Genomic DNA, 15,650 nt, shown 5'->3' on the forward strand with positions numbered 1-15,650 from the left:
TTGGGTTATGTATTCTCAGTTTGGGATTGCACTTCAGATTGCAGCAGAGTGTAGTGATTGGTTGATGCCATTTTTGTTGAGATATCGAGCTCCACTTGTGATATGCTAGGGTGACCGTTGTGCATTTATGTCACCGACTTGTTAGCTGCAGATGCGGTTGGTACATCGCCCATGAAAAATAGCTAGATGACAGCTATCTTTATGTACTCTAGTTAGTGGCTCACTTAGTATGCCACCTAGGTTAGTTGAGTTTGGTTTGAGACCCACATATAGGGTTCACCTATTCTTTTTGTACTTAGAGAGAGAGTTCTTTTGGCTTTCACAACTAAGAAGAAGAAAATTGTTTTCAACCTCCACATTTGTGTGTGTTCCCCCATTGTGTCTGTGAGAAAGCTACAAGTGAGACTCCTTACTTCTCTCCCACTCTCTTCACATGGTATTAGAGCTCAGTTCATGGTAAGGAGCTCAAGAAAGCAAACCAAGTTCATGGTGTCTTGGTAAGAGGATCACTGTTGCTTTCCTTTTTCGAGTTTGGGAGCAGATCTCTGGAGGTAGCATAGTCAGAAAGTGCAAGACTGCACTATCTCAGATTGGGATGCCCTTTGCGGTGTGGTGAGAGGGTAGTATATGCTGCGGGTAAGGGCAAAGCCCTTGGTAAATGTATTTTTTTGATTAGAGGCCATTTCGGGGCCCGTTTTGGTGGTGGAAGTTTTCTGCAGGCACTCCGAAAAGTGCCCTGTTTTTTGCTGTGCGACCACTGTTCCACAGGTCAATGAAAAGTTATCGTAGAAATTACGTCATATGCATGTGCGCAAAGACATTAGGAGTGACAGAATCATTCTTATTGCATGTTGATGCATAATCGTCACTAGGAAGTGACTGTGTGGCCAAATACCACTTTTGTCAGTTTTGCAGATTTGCCGTTGTGAGGCATAAGTTGTTTTTTTTGTAGTGATAGAATATTTTTGCAGTGTTCTATAATGCTGTCTAATGCTCTTTCACAGATAGTCACTAAAAAGCTTGGCAAGAACAACTTCCAAGCATGGAAGTTTAGAATGACAATTTTCCTTAAGGAAAAAGGCTATTGGGAGTTCATTACTCGAGCTCAACAAGAACCAGTTATTCCTAATGTTCCCAACCAACAGGAGTTGCAGGCATTTAAGGTTGGCATGAGAGAGCCAGAAAATTTATGTACTAGTTATCTATCAATATTTCAGATTCTATGATTGTGCATATTCAGGATGCAACCACGCCGAAGAAGGCATGGGATACTTTGACAAAAATGTATAGCACATATGCAAGCCAGGAAAATGTAGCTCAAGTAGGAGTTGCATAATGTGCATAGAGAAAATATGAGCATCAATGACTACCACATGAAGGTGAAGAAGATTGCCGATGCACTTGCTTCCATTGGGTCACCAGTGGAAGATGATGATTTAGTTTTTGTGACCTTGAATGGTCTAGGAAACCAACATTTCATGCTGCAAATACACGCAGCAAATATGCAAACACCCTTTCTGTAGAAAGAATAGAACTCAGTGCGAACCTGGCTCAAATCCGAGTCACCTTTGAGTAGAACTCCTTCCTTTGATGTGAGAGTCTAGCACCGGAAACCATGCTTGATACCATGTTGGAAATGGAAGAAAGAATCATTCAATCCTAACACTGTATGCGGAATAGGATCAGCTCCGTCTCTCTCACTCCATGATGTAGCAAACTCATGCATACCTCACTCACATGGTAGAAATAGACAACGTATACAAGAGAGACAAAGGGAGAGAACTCAAATCTTATCCCCCCACCAAATCAATGGGAAAACCAAGCTCAGAGATGAGCACAAGATAACCAGCAAAGGGTTGGACCAAATTGAGAACTCTAGTAGGCTAACTCTTGCTCTACGCTGGCTGGAGATGCTTAAGTGTGTGGCTGATGGAAATGTGATGGGGGAAGGGGGGTTCATATGGGGGTTGTCAACCCCTTGAATTGGCCGACCTCCTTGTTTGTTTTATGAGGGCTGGACTAACCAGCCTTTGGCTGGTTGGCCTTTGGTTTGTTTTATGAGGGCTGGACCAGCCTTTGGCTGGCTGGCCCACTAGCCTAGTCGACTCTCGTTGGCAGCCTATATATAGGGATTCCAAGGGTGTTGTACTCTTGTTGCTGCCGCACCTTTAGCTGGCCATGGAGACTCTGATGCAGCCCACTGCTACCTGCTGCAGCCCATACATGCCCCCAAGGTCCCTCCCCCTCACAGTTATATGCCCCCCCAGGTCCTCCTCATATGGGGGCTCACAAGTGGGGGATATTGACTTCCAATTCCGATAGATGACTATAGGAAATGGTGGAAGAGAACTAACATAGGAGCTAAAGAGACATGGTAGCTAGCTAGGAATGGAATGGAAATATGGAAAGTATAATGAAAGGCAAAATGGAAAGGAAGGAAAGTACAAGTGTAAGGCAATAACCAAAATACTCATCACAATGTATTGATGTTGATTGAAATATTAGACAATAGACAAGTACAATAATATATAGTATGCCACTATACTCTAGAAAGTCACAATGTCTATGGGATATCTCCCAATATGACACGTGGCATGTCTAGGACTCACTAGACTATAAAACCACTAGTACACTCATTTTTTACTCACTTTGGCTTCATATTCCAACACCCCCCCATGAAGGCAAGGTGAGAGACTACTGGAATGGAACCAAGAACAAAACATGACAATGACAGTCTAAGGTAAGGGACTATTGGAATTGAACCAAGAACAAAACATGACAATGACGATCATCGAATTGTGCACCCTATGTAACTCAGAGGCTAAAGTCTGAGCGTGTTCAGAGGTTGATCCAAGCACTCTCATGGCTTGAGACTCAACATGCTCAGAGGCTCACGTTATAGCATGGCTACATGACTAGCTCATATGTCTAGGAATACACCAACATCCTGGAACTCAGCTAGGCTTGATAAACAAATAGACCTATCAAAGCCTACACATGGCTCCCACAATAAATCCCCCTCTAAACCTATCAAAGCCAATACATATGGCTCCCACAGTACATCCCCCCTTGGCTTCATAACAGGACATGTTAGGAAGCCACACACCAAAATAGGAAAACCAACACATCTTTTTAGGAGGACTATCCAAGGTAGAAGACCTTTAGACTCGATGAAAACCAAAGACTCAATACATATCATTTTAGGGGGACTACCCAGGGCAAAGGACCCCAAAATACATCAAGTTTGTAGTAATAAATAAAAGTATCTCGTTGTGAAAGAGATATCCTACAAGTAGCTAATGCACATGTGTGCACATCCCTGCGAGTCGATGACGATGTCGATGAAGAGTTGGACAGGATGCCCCAAAAAATGTGTCGGTGAAGTCCATGGGTAGCTACATGGAGAAATTACATGATGAATCTCAAAATGTAGGAAGAAGAGTCACCAATGTTGAAGTAGAAGCCTCGGGTACCACAACCAATTGGGAAGTCAATCAATGCGAAGTACCTCAGGCACTGATCGAATAAGCAATGTTGAAGAAGTCACTTGTTGATGTAGAGTGGTCTACATCAAGCTCAATGTAATGCACTAATCAGAGAGATCACTGTAGTGGAGTGTGTTAGAGTAGTATCAGAGAACTCACATTTAGCTCGGGAAGTCTTCACCAAAGTTTGGAGTAGTCACGTGAAGGAGTCACCGCCGCAATGTAATGTCAAGAGCTCACATCAAGTGATGGGCAGATAAGAAGTAGAAGGACATCAACTCCAAGAGAATGACAGGTAGAATATGAGCACCAACTTGCAGGCAGTAGCTCCAAGAGAATGCTGGGCAGAAGGAGCAAATGGCATGCAAAATTCGCGTGCCGAAATAAATTTCGTCACTTCTTGCAAGGGATGTAACTTTTCATAGAAAACTCAGATTGCAATGATGTAAAAACGAAATTTATAATACCAAGGTCCTTTCCAACTTTGTTGAAGACACAAAGCCGTGATTCTTCTTTTAGATCCAGATAGAAGCGTTACATCGTCTGCAGGTCACCGAGAGAGCAACAGAAACAACACCACTCCAGGACGTCTTTGTAGCTAAAGCAAGGAGAAGAGCTCACCAAGGAGAGGAAAGAGAGGTGGCAGAAGCTCAAGTTGGAGAAGACAACGTTGAAGGAGAATCCCAATGTTGATGAAGCCTGCAATGGAGAGGAGTAGGGAAGGGGAGCTCCTCCAAGAGAAGAGAAGGTTCTATTCTTGGTTCCATTCCAATAGTCTCTCACCTTGCCTTCATGGGAGGGTGTTGGAATATGAAGCCAAAGTGAGTCAAAAATGAGTGTACTAGGTGTCTAGGGGGTGTTTTATAGTCTAGTGAGTCCTAGACATGCCACGTGTCATATTGGGAGTTATCCCATATACACACTATCTTTCTAGAGTCTAGTGTCACACTATATAGTGTTGTACTTGTCTTGAGTCTTTGGATATCAATCAACATCAAGCTATCTACATGTGAGTATTTTGGTTATCATTGCCTAGCACTAGTTCTTTCATTTTCCTTCCCATTTTGCTTTTCATTATGCTTTCCACATTTCCATTCCCTTCCTAGCTAACTACTAGATCTCTTCGATTTGGCAATCAATGATTTGGTCTTTGGGCTCCCCTTTTTTTTTTGCAAGAAGAAGTAAATTCTATTAATGCTTGAAAAAACCATACAACTAGCTTCCAATAGGAGCTATTGATGAAAACAAAGAAAAGAGCTGGTTGCTAACTACAAAAACAACCATCCATTTTTGGATCTCACGGCTCATCATCTATAGAGAGTCTGAAACAGGAGCTAGCAACCATGCTAGTGGTCTATATGTCCAATGAATGCCCCTCACGGAAAGGGTGTAGAAAATTCTTGGCAGCCATGTTTGGCAGAAACGCTCTCGTTTCTCAATAGTTGCACTCAATCGTGGAGTACCGTGCTCCAAAATGGAGTGCAGTGTGAAGATGATATCTTGCTAGATGGCTACAAAAATAGCTGTTGGAGGGATTGACTGGCCTCCCATCACCCTGCTACATCTGGCCACCCATGTTGAGATATCGAGCTCCACTCGCGATATGCCAGGGTGACCGTTGTGCATTTATGTCACCGACTTGTTAGCTATAGATGCGGTTGGTACACCGCCCACGAATAATAGCTGGATGAAAGCTATCCTTATCTACACTAGTTCGTGGCTCAGTTAGTATGCCACCTTAGTTACTTGAGTTTGGTTTGAGACCCACATATAGGGTTCTTCTATTTCTTTGTACTAGAGTTCTTTTGGCTTTCACAACTAAGAAGAGGAAAACTATTTTCAGCCTCCACCTTTGTGTGTATTCCCCCATTGTGCTTGTGAGAAAGCCTCAAGTCAGACTCCTTCCCTCTCTCCCACTATCTTCACATGGTATCAGAGCCTTGTTCGTGGTAAGGAGCTCAAGAAAGCAAACCAAGTTCGCAGTGTCCTGGTAAGAGGACCAGTGTTGCTTTCCTTTTTTGATTTTGGGAGCAAATCTCTGCAGGTAGCATAGTCGGAAGTGCAAGAGTGCACTGTCTCAGATTGAGATGCCCTTCACAGTGTGGCTATCAGTTGGTGACTTTATTTTTCTGATTCGAGGTCATTTCGGGACCCGTTTTGGAGGTGGAAGTTCTCCGCAGGCACTCAAAAGAAGGCCCTGTTTGGGCTGTGCGACCACTGTTCTACAGGTCGGTGAAAAGTTGCCACAGAAATTGCATTGTATGCCTGTGCGCAGAGATATTGGGAGTTGCAGAATCATCCTTATTGCTTGTTGATGCAAAATCGTCACTAGGAAGTGACTGTGTTCTCAAAAACCACTTTCGTCAGGTTTACAGATTTGCCCTTGTGAGGTAGAAGCTGTGTTTTTTGCAGTGACAGAATATTTTGCAGTGTTCTGTAATGGCGTCTGATTCTCTTTCACAGATTGTCACTGAAAAGCTTGACAAGAACAACTTCCAAGCATGGAAGTTTAGAATGACGAATTTCCTTATGGGAAATGGCTACTGGGAGTTCATTATAGGAAATGAAGAAGAACCAGTTTTTCCTAATGTTCCCAATCAATAGGAAATGCAGGCATTTAAAGGATGGCATGAGAGAGCCAGAAAAGTTATGTACTAGCTGTCTATCAGTATTTTAGATTCAATGATTGTGCATATTCAAGATGCAAGTATGACAAAGGTGGCATGGGATACTTTGGCTAAAATGTATAGCACAAATACGCAGGCCAGGAAAATGCAGCTCAAGCAGGAGTTGCACAATGTGCAGAGAGAAAATATGAGCATCAATGACTACCACATGAAGGTAAAGAAAATTGCGGATGCACTTGCTTCCATTGGGTCGCCAGTGGATGATGACGATTTAGTTTCTGTGACCTTGAATGGTCTAGGAAAGGATTATGCATAGTTCCGGACATCCATTGCCGTCCGTGAAAAATTTCCTGATTCTGAGGAGTTGATTGCTCTTCTAATTTCTGAAGAGCAGAGAAATGGTGATGCATCTTCTTCAAGAGGAACTTCAAAAGAAACTGTCTTCTACTCAAATGCTAGAAGGGATAGAGGCAGAGGTAGAGGAGGCCGATCTAGAGGCCATGGTAGAAATCAGAATATGCAGCAAACTCAAGAAAACTAGTCCTATGTAGGAGGAGGTGGTAACTCTAGAGGCAAGGGGAGCCAAAGAGGTCGTGGTGGATGGCAGAGAGGTCAAAATGCAAACAACAATGTTGAATGCTACTACTGTGGTAAAATGGGGCATATGGCTAAAGACTCCTACAAAAAGCAGAATGACATTATGAATGGAAAATTGCAGCAAGGCAATTATGCATCCCTAGTAGACAGGTGATGACAGAAATGAGCATTTGTTTATGGTACAGCATATGACAAATTCTGTGACAAGTGCAGAAGAAAGCAATGATGTGTGGTATGTTGACTCAGGTGTGTTAAACCACATGACAGGTCATGCTGAATGGATGCAGGATGCAAGGAAAATGGAAAAACCAGGATTTGTGGAGACTGGTGATGATACTGCTCATCCTATTGTGCAGATTGGCAAAATTCCTTTATCTATGCAAGATGGGAAAAAGAACTACTTGTGTGATGTATTTCATGTCCCGAACATGATCACCAACAACCTGGTTTCTATTGGTCAAATGGTTGAGTAGGGCTTGCAGGTCAGATTCAATCCTCATGGATGCTTTGTTGAGGATATGAAAAATAATGGACGCTTGATAGCAAAAGGAAAGAAGAAGGGCAGGATGTTTACGCTGGATGCGGACATGCCTGAATTGAGTGTAGCAATGTTTGCACATGGGACCGGTGTAGTTGCAGATATTGATATCTGGCATAAACGCATTGGTCATGTTAATGTACAGTGACTTAAGTCAATGCAGGCCCAAAATATTGTTGCAGGATTGCCTAAATTCAAGGTTGCAAAAATGCATAAGGTGTGTGAAGCCTGTCAATTTGGAAAACAGGCAAGGAAACAATTTCCTAAGCATGTTCAAGAGAGTAAAAAGCCATTGGAATTAATCCACTGTGATGTGTGGACTACTAAAGCTGCATCTGTTGGAGGCTGTCACTATTTTGTCACATTTGTTGATGACTTCAGCAAAAAACTTTGGGTGTATTTTATGAAAAAGAAAAGTGAAGTGTTTGGGCACTTCAAAGCTTTTAAAGCTATGGTTGAAAAAGAAACAGGCCTGCAAATAAAATGCCTAAGGTCAGATGGAGGGGGAGAGTACCTCTCAAATGAGTTTGCAGGGTTCCTGCAGGAGCATGGCATAAAGCAACAATATTCATGCAGTCATACCCCACAGCAAAATGGAATTGCAGAAAGGAAAAATAGGCATATTGGAGAGGTATCTCGGGCCATGCTAAATGAAAAAGATCTACCAGATTATTATTGGGCTGAAGCAGTTGCTACAATAGTTTACATAATGAACAGGACTCCCACTGCAGCAATACATGGCATGACGCCAGAGGAGATGTATACTGGTAGGAAACCAGATATTTCCCATTTGAAAATTTTTGGTTGCATTGCCTATGTTCATGTGCCAGATGAATTGAGGTCCAAGTTGGATTCAAAAGCTGAGAAGTGCGTCTTTATTGGTTATTCTCTACAGCAGAAAGGGTATAGATGCTATAACCCCTCTACTCGTAAGTTTACAGTGAGCAGAGATGTTGTTTTTGATGAGATGAGCAGCTGGTATAAACCAGTAAATGTGATGATTGATGTAGATGCACGAAATGGTAATGCTGCACAGAATTCGCAGCAGCAATCACAAAATATCAGTGGACCTACAGTGTCCTCTAGTAGTGGTTCACATACCTCGCCATGGACAGGTAGATTGAGATCAGGAGAATCTCCTCAAAGCAATGGAGATAGTGGTACGCAGGTATCACGAAAAGGAAAAGAGAAGGTAGATCAGCCCATGTTTGATGTGAATGTAGGTCACTCTTATGTGGATGGTGAATCTAGTGGCTCAGAGCAGAGCATTGATGATGAGTTGGGTATTCCTTCTGTTGTTACACCTGGAGTAAGGAAGACCAGGGATGTTTTGAGAGCACCTGGAAGTGAGCCTATTTTTCCCAGGTCTACCAGGGTTAGGTATCCTGTGGATAGGCTGAAATATGATGGATTTACAGCCATTCACTATGCCTATATGGTCAAAGTGATACAGGAACCAGAACCCACTTCTTTTGAGCAAGCCATGGGAAATGAAAAATGGGAGAAAGCCATGGATGAAGAAATGGATGCCTTGGATGCAAATGCTACATGGGAATTGGTGCCTTTGCCTAAAGACAAGAATGCAATTGGTTGTAAGTGGGTTTATAAGATCAAGCACAATGCAGATGGTTCTGTGAATAGATACAAGGCAAGATTAGTTGTCAAGGGGTATGCACAGACATATGGCATTGATTATGAAGAAACTTTTAGCCCGGTTGCAAGGATGGCAACTGTAAGAGCATCCATTGCTATGGCTGCATCAAAGGGATGGTCTTTACATCAGATGGATGTAAAGAATGCCTTCTTGCATGGTGATTTGCAAGAAGAGGTCTTTATGGAGCAGCCAGCAGGTTATGTTCATGCTATTCAGCCTGAGTTTGTTTGCAAGTTGAAGAAAGCCTTGTATGGCTTGAAGCAAGCACCTAGAGCATGGTCTGACAAGATAGGACAGTATCTTGTCACTATTGGCTTTTAGATTTCCAAGGTAGATTTCTCACTCTATGTGATAAAAACAGAGAAAGGGATTATGCTGCTTGTCATTTATGTTGATTATTTGATCATCACAGGTGATAGTGATGAAGATATCCTTCATGTGAAAATGCTATTGAGGCAGAAGTTTGAGATGAAGGATTTGGGAGGGCTGCATTATTTCTTGGGCATTGAGGTGATTAGATCACCAAGTGGGATACAGCTCTTGCAGAGGCAGTATGGACTGGACATGCTGTCCAAATATGGGATGATAGGCTGTAAGCCTATTTCAGTTCCTTTAAAGCAGAATGTGAAGCTGAGCGCAGATGCAGGTGAGCTTCTGGAAGACCCTACTATGTACAGGCGCATAGTAGGAAGTTTGATTTACATGACTATTACCAGGCCAGATTTGAGCTATGCTGTTGGGTTGGTAAGTCAGTTTATGCAGGCTCCAAGGAAACCGCATTTGGATGCGGCTAGACGCATACTCAGGTATGTGAAGTCCACATTGCAGTATGGACTATTTTATGAGACTGGGGTTCAGATACAATTGCATGGATACACTGATGCTGATTGGGCTGGTAGTATTTCTGATAGACGATCTACCAGTGGATATGTGTTCTCTTTTGGGAGTGTTGCAATCACTTGGAGCAGCAAGAAACAGCCTACAGTTGCCTTGTCGAGCACAGAGGCTGAGTACAGGGGCACAGCAATGGCTGCATGTGAGGTAGCTTGGTTGCATAAGCTACTCTATGATATGCATTAGTCTATAGATGGGCCAGTTGTCATTTATTGTGACAACATGAGTAGTATACACTTGGCAAATAACCGAGTCTATCATGCTAGAACAAAGCACATTGAGGTGCATTATCACTATGTGCGGGAGAAGGTTTTACTAGGTCTTATTGATCTAGTTTATGTCAGCACAGAGGATCAGGTAGCTGACATATTCACGAAGGCATTGGGCACAAAGAAGCTACGCAAGTTTAGAGACCTGCTTGGTGTGCAAGAATTGGGATTGAGCTCGAGGGGGAGTGTTGAGACATCGAGCTCCACTCGCAATATGCCAGGGTGACCGTTGTGCATTTATGTCATCGACTTGTTAGCTACAGATGCGGTTGGTACACCACCCACGAATAATAGCTGGATGATAGCTATCCTTATCTACACTAGTTCGTGGCTCAGTTAGTATGCCACCTTAGTTAGTTGAGTTTTGTTTGAGACCCACATATAGGGTTCTTCTATTTCTTTGTACTAGAGTTCTTTTGGCTTTCACAACTAAGAAGAGGAAAATTGTTTTTAGCCTCCACCTTTGTGTGTACTCCCCCATTGTGCTTGTGAGAAAGCCTCAAGTGAGACTCCTTCCCTCTCTCCCACTATCTTCACAACCCATACATTCCAAGTAGTGATGCTAGAGATGTCTCCCAATCACCGTCCTCCAGGAGAGTTGGTGGGTGTGAGCAGATGGGTTGAACTGCATCATGGATCTCAATCCAAAAAACTTGCTATCCATGTATCCTATAAGCTGGTAGGATAGAGACGATCACAAAGGCATGCCCTCCCTCCGTGAGCTAGGCCACCATCTTCGTCATGAAATCCATGCTCAACCTTTGCCTGCTAGCAACAATCCTAAGGGCTGCCAACCAAATCCGTTGAGCAACGAGGCATCCCCAAAGATAGTGCACGATGGTCTCCAATACTCCATCCCCACAACCAATGCATTTGCCATCAATCCGCATCTGCTCTTAGCCAAGGGCCGATGGACAGACCCCCATGCGTCAACAGCCAGAAGAAGTAAGAGATCTTCCATGGGTGCAAACTTGTTTAGAGGTGGGGCCAAAATCGGCCTATGATTTCTCAAGGGACATTCTACTCTAGCTAGTGGAGCTCCCTCGAAGGGGACCATGCTGCTACCTCTAGCTATAGACGATGCCCGATGCGAGTGGTATATGAGAAGAAGGAGACCTCCTCTATCAGGTCCGAGTGCCTTATGCGGACAGGCCAAAACCACTCCCCTGGGTCCCACTGAAGGTCACACACAATGGTTTGCCCTCACAAATCCAAAGGCCCCAAACCGCTCCCTCTCGAGTCAATAAGATGATGGAGGTATTGATGTACCAAGTCCTACCCAAGCGACCCACAATCCTGACCCTCTGTGACTCCAGGTCCTCTAGTCCACATCTTTCTCCTCCAACTCCCGACTCATCCTACAATGAGCCTCCCAGTCCCACCCGATAGAAACAAGACTAGGGGGAACCAAGAGACTCTCGAAAAAAGCAGATCCGGAGCTGTACCCCTATCCATGACGAGAATTGTCCTGACCAGCAATGGGGGGTCTAGGGGCTCCATAGTCCCTCCCATCTTCTCAGAGACTACATCAGGGATGAGGTGGCATTTTCAGCATCAACCTTGGTTTCTCTCCAGCTCATTTTGAGTTTTTATTTGCTCCTGTCGAGTGGGTTTTTTCTTTATGCTCGGCATGATGTATTTACATAACGAGCTTGCTCATGCGGGGTTTTTTGTACTTAATAGAAGTCTCTTTTATGAAAAATACAAGTCTATGCTTCTTACCCTACATAAGGGAAAGTTCTTAGGTTCAGACAAGCTTACACCCTCTTTTTCCCTGTCTTTAGGCATATGACATCACCACCTCAGCCCTACAAGGTATTTGGGACTCCAGTGAGATTCCTGACTCACGTATAAAGGGTCTGATACATATGATCCCAAAGGATGGTGAAGAAATTTAGTGTCACAGTGGAGATTTATCACATTATTGGGCACTTGCTATAAAATCCTGGTGAAAGCAATCAGCTTGCATTTGCATCCCATACTTTTAGATCTTATCCATGATACGCAGACGAGATTTGTTCATGGCAGAAGCATTTTTTATAATATTTTCTCTCTTATGGAAGCTTTTGAGTGGGCCATGTAGAGCGAACAAAAACTAGCCATTCTTCTCTTGGACTTTGAAAAAGCATATGATAGGGTAGATTGGGATTTTTTGGAGGGCACTTCTTTATCATTTTGAATTTTCAGATGCATGGATCAAAGGGGTTTCAGCCTTGTACACATCAGCCCAGAGAGTGAGGTGCTTATTGGAGGGGTCAGGGGAGGCAGATTTTAGATTTCCAAATGAGTCCATCAATGATGTCCTCTTGCCCCTATTCTTTTCCTTTTTGTGGGTAAGGCTATGAGCATTTTTCTTAGATCTTGAGCTAACATTCTTGAGCTTATACTACTACTCAGATAGGAGGAGGGCCTCATTGATTGCGAGCTAGCAGATGATACTGCTATTTTCTTGGAGGCCTCCCCTTAGTCTCTCACTTCCTTTAGGACATCATTGGACTTCTTTTGTATTATAGCAGCAAATGCTCACATTAATTGGCACAAATCCAATGGCTTTTGGATCAGTGACGATGACACTTCGGACTAGGGGGCTGATTTAGGCTTCACTTGACTCAGAGGGGTGTGTCATATAAAGGATGCTAGGTGGGTATGGGTATCTCCTACTCATAGCAGTAGTTTGCTTCAGTGTTGGAAATGTTGGATAGCATTAGGAGAAAACTGATTTTCTAGAGTTCATCCAGATTGAACCTTGCATCTAGGGGTGGTGGTTGTTAACTAAGTTTTTTTGGCCACGGCTTGGTATGTTTGCTCTTGTTGGTACAGCTTCAGGGATTGCATCACTCAGGTCATAAGGCCTATAAGAATTTTTTATGGCATGGCCTAGATGGCGCAGTAGACACTATAGCTAGGGTGGCATGGGAGACCTTAATCCTTCCGATGTAGGAGGGGGGTCTCAACATCATAGGCCTAGATTTGTAGTGTAAGGCCTTGCTTTGCAAATTTGTGGTTTGGAATGGTAGGTGATGCAACTTTCCAAGAGCACACCCCTTGAGAGGGCTGCTATAATTTTGGCAATCCTTCAACCGTATTATGATTATGCAAATATGCCAAAGCTCTATGATGTGCATGACCAAATGTGAGTAGCAGAAGAGAAAGCCAAAGTATGCTGATTATACGACTGAGCATCAAGCTTGTAAAGACCCATGCTAGCCTCAAATAACCTATAGCCACAATCTCATACCCTTTCTTTGGATCCTTGATCCTGCCTTGATCATCTTGGAATTCCACAAGCATGTGCTGATCACGAGCCATGGATGGAACTGAAACAAGATTTTCCTCAAGGAACATACCAGACATTACAGATATACTTTTTCTTTCCTAAATCCAGAAGGATGTAAAAATCTCCCACTCCTATGATGTCCTAAGTGGCATCATTGGCACAAGTAACCTGTCTGCCATGAACAAGTTTTATTTCTTCAAACCACTCTTTCTGTGAGTCATGTGCTTTGATGCACCACTATCTAGATACCAAGTATCTATGGTAGCAAATGAACAATCCCAAGATGAAGCAAAGAAGCATCATGTGCAACTAAATCCCCCCTAACACGAAAGTTGTCTTGAAATGCAGTAAACGCATAATCCTTTCCCTCTTGTGCAAAGTTTGCATGAGATGGTGAAGCATTGGTGGCATTTTCAGCTGGTGCCATATAATTACTACTTGTGCCTTGCCTCTTTTTCTCATTGGCAATCCTTTTCTAGCACTCTACAATGTAATGACCAGCTTCTTGTTGCAATAATTGCATTTGCCTTTCTTCACCTTTGCATCTTTATCTGCATTCTCTGCATTTGTGATTGCATTCCCCTCCTTGGGCTGATAAGCATGGTCTTTTTCTGAAATTTACCCTTTCCATGAGTGGCAAGTGCTTGCTCACTTGAACAGACTGAATTGGAAGTCCGCATTTCTTCCTGTAAGAGCAAGCCAACTAACTCCTCAAAAATGAGTGAGTAGCCCTAAGAATAATATTCAAGGAAGTAACAAACGTATCATATGAAGGTGCCAGACTATTGAGGGTGATAGAGACCAATTTCTTGTCTTCTATATCCTCATCAATAGCTGCGAGCTCATCTCGAATGTCTGTAATCTTTGCAATATAAGCTAAAAGAGCTTGACCTTCCTGCATGGACAAGTTATTGAGCTTATTCTTCAAAGTAATGCTTCTTGCTTCATTCTTCACATTCCACATACTTTTCACTCTATCCCAAGCTACCTTTGAAGTCTTGCAAGAATTGATAGTGCACTTAATGTGTGTATACAGACAATGCAATCAAAGACGATGCTTGGGCGTCCCTGCGATCAAACCTCTTCCAATCCTCCATGGGAGTGGTAGTAGAAGCTTGAGCAGTAGTGCCATAAGTGGATGATGCATTCGTGCTAGATCCAACAGATCTAGTCTCATCAGCATTTGCAATGTCCCATAAGCCCTTTCCAACCAAGATATTCTTGAGTGTACATGACCACAAAGCATAGTTGGGTCCATCCAACTTATCTGCTTCAATTATGGTACCAAAATTCTCATTGAGAGACATGATTTCAATCTCAAGAATAATGGCAAGTGTACCTGCAAAGGAAAAGATAGAAAATGGACAACATAAAGTCCAATGATTGCTATGCAACCACTGCAATGGCATTCACTAACAGTGGCTACTCTCAAATAGCAGTAAATCTACCCCAAAAATTTTGTTCAAATCTCAATCCCTTCTGGGATACAATATACAATCAAGCACTATATTTCTACCCCAAAAAGGTTATCCTTAACCATAGCCAAACATTGGCTCAAATGCAATGTGCTTTTGCCCCGAAAAATGAGCCCGTATCTCAGCCAAACAATGGCTCACAATGCAATAGCAAACTCTTGCTCAATAGGCATACAAAAGTGCATTAACTTACAGCCAATTGTCTTAGGGGAGGGGTTCCTATCCTTTCGGAGGTGTTACTGGAGGCCAAAGGCCACTGGCGTGAGAAGCATGAGTGTTGCAATGCTCTAATGCAATGGATCACACAGAGTGCACCATAAAATGGTGTGCGAGTGTCATATGTTGTACTGCAGTGAACAATAATGTACGAGTGCACTATGCTAAATGACAATCACATGAGAACTCTACAACATAAGTAAAGAAGAAAACCTCGTCATACACAAGGGAACAATCCCCATATCAGAAAGAGACAGGAAAAATGAGAAAGTGACCAAGATGGCCAAAGTACATATCATTGGACCAACATCTACAGGTTACAAGTCACAAGTCACAAGAACACACAGGTCTATCCCCATAGTAGACAAAGGGGTACACACAAGTCTCTCCACACTCTCTCCTTGGCAAGCTCGTAGCTCCAGCCTCTATCTCTCCTCACACTCTTCTTTCTCTCGCTCCAATGCCAAATGCCGAATGCTTAATGTTGAATGTCCCCTCCCCTCTCCACCTTCGTCTTCATCCTCATCCCTGCCTTGGAGGGTCCCTTCTTCGCTGAGAATCCCCCCCTTTCTTCCCATTGGTCATCCTCTTATCTCTTAGGTGTTGAGGATAGCCATT

At 43.2% G+C, this 15,650-nt stretch overlaps 1 protein-coding gene across 1 annotated transcript in view; it reads right to left on the minus strand.

Annotated features, from left to right (window-relative positions):
- LOC147885478 (inactive protein kinase SELMODRAFT_444075-like) overlaps positions 1 to 14,438 on the minus strand; it is a 119,743-nt gene extending 105,305 nt beyond the window's left edge. Inside the window, exons 1-2 of the mRNA XM_087397047.1 lie at positions 14,376 to 14,438; positions 14,103 to 14,236 (exon numbers count right to left, since the gene is read on the minus strand). Of these exons, the coding sequence (XP_087253173.1) occupies positions 14,103 to 14,236; positions 14,376 to 14,438 (197 nt within the window). The remainder of the gene's footprint in view (positions 1 to 14,102; positions 14,237 to 14,375) is intronic.
- Positions 14,439 to 15,650: the final 1,212 nt, after the last annotated feature.

The sequence above is a fragment of the Dipteris shenzhenensis genome, chromosome 25 (genome assembly GCF_047967505.1).
Source record: "Dipteris shenzhenensis isolate YYH24624 ecotype China chromosome 25, Dip_SZ_1.0, whole genome shotgun sequence".
In the NCBI taxonomy this organism is placed as follows: domain Eukaryota; kingdom Viridiplantae; phylum Streptophyta; class Polypodiopsida; order Gleicheniales; family Dipteridaceae; genus Dipteris; species Dipteris shenzhenensis.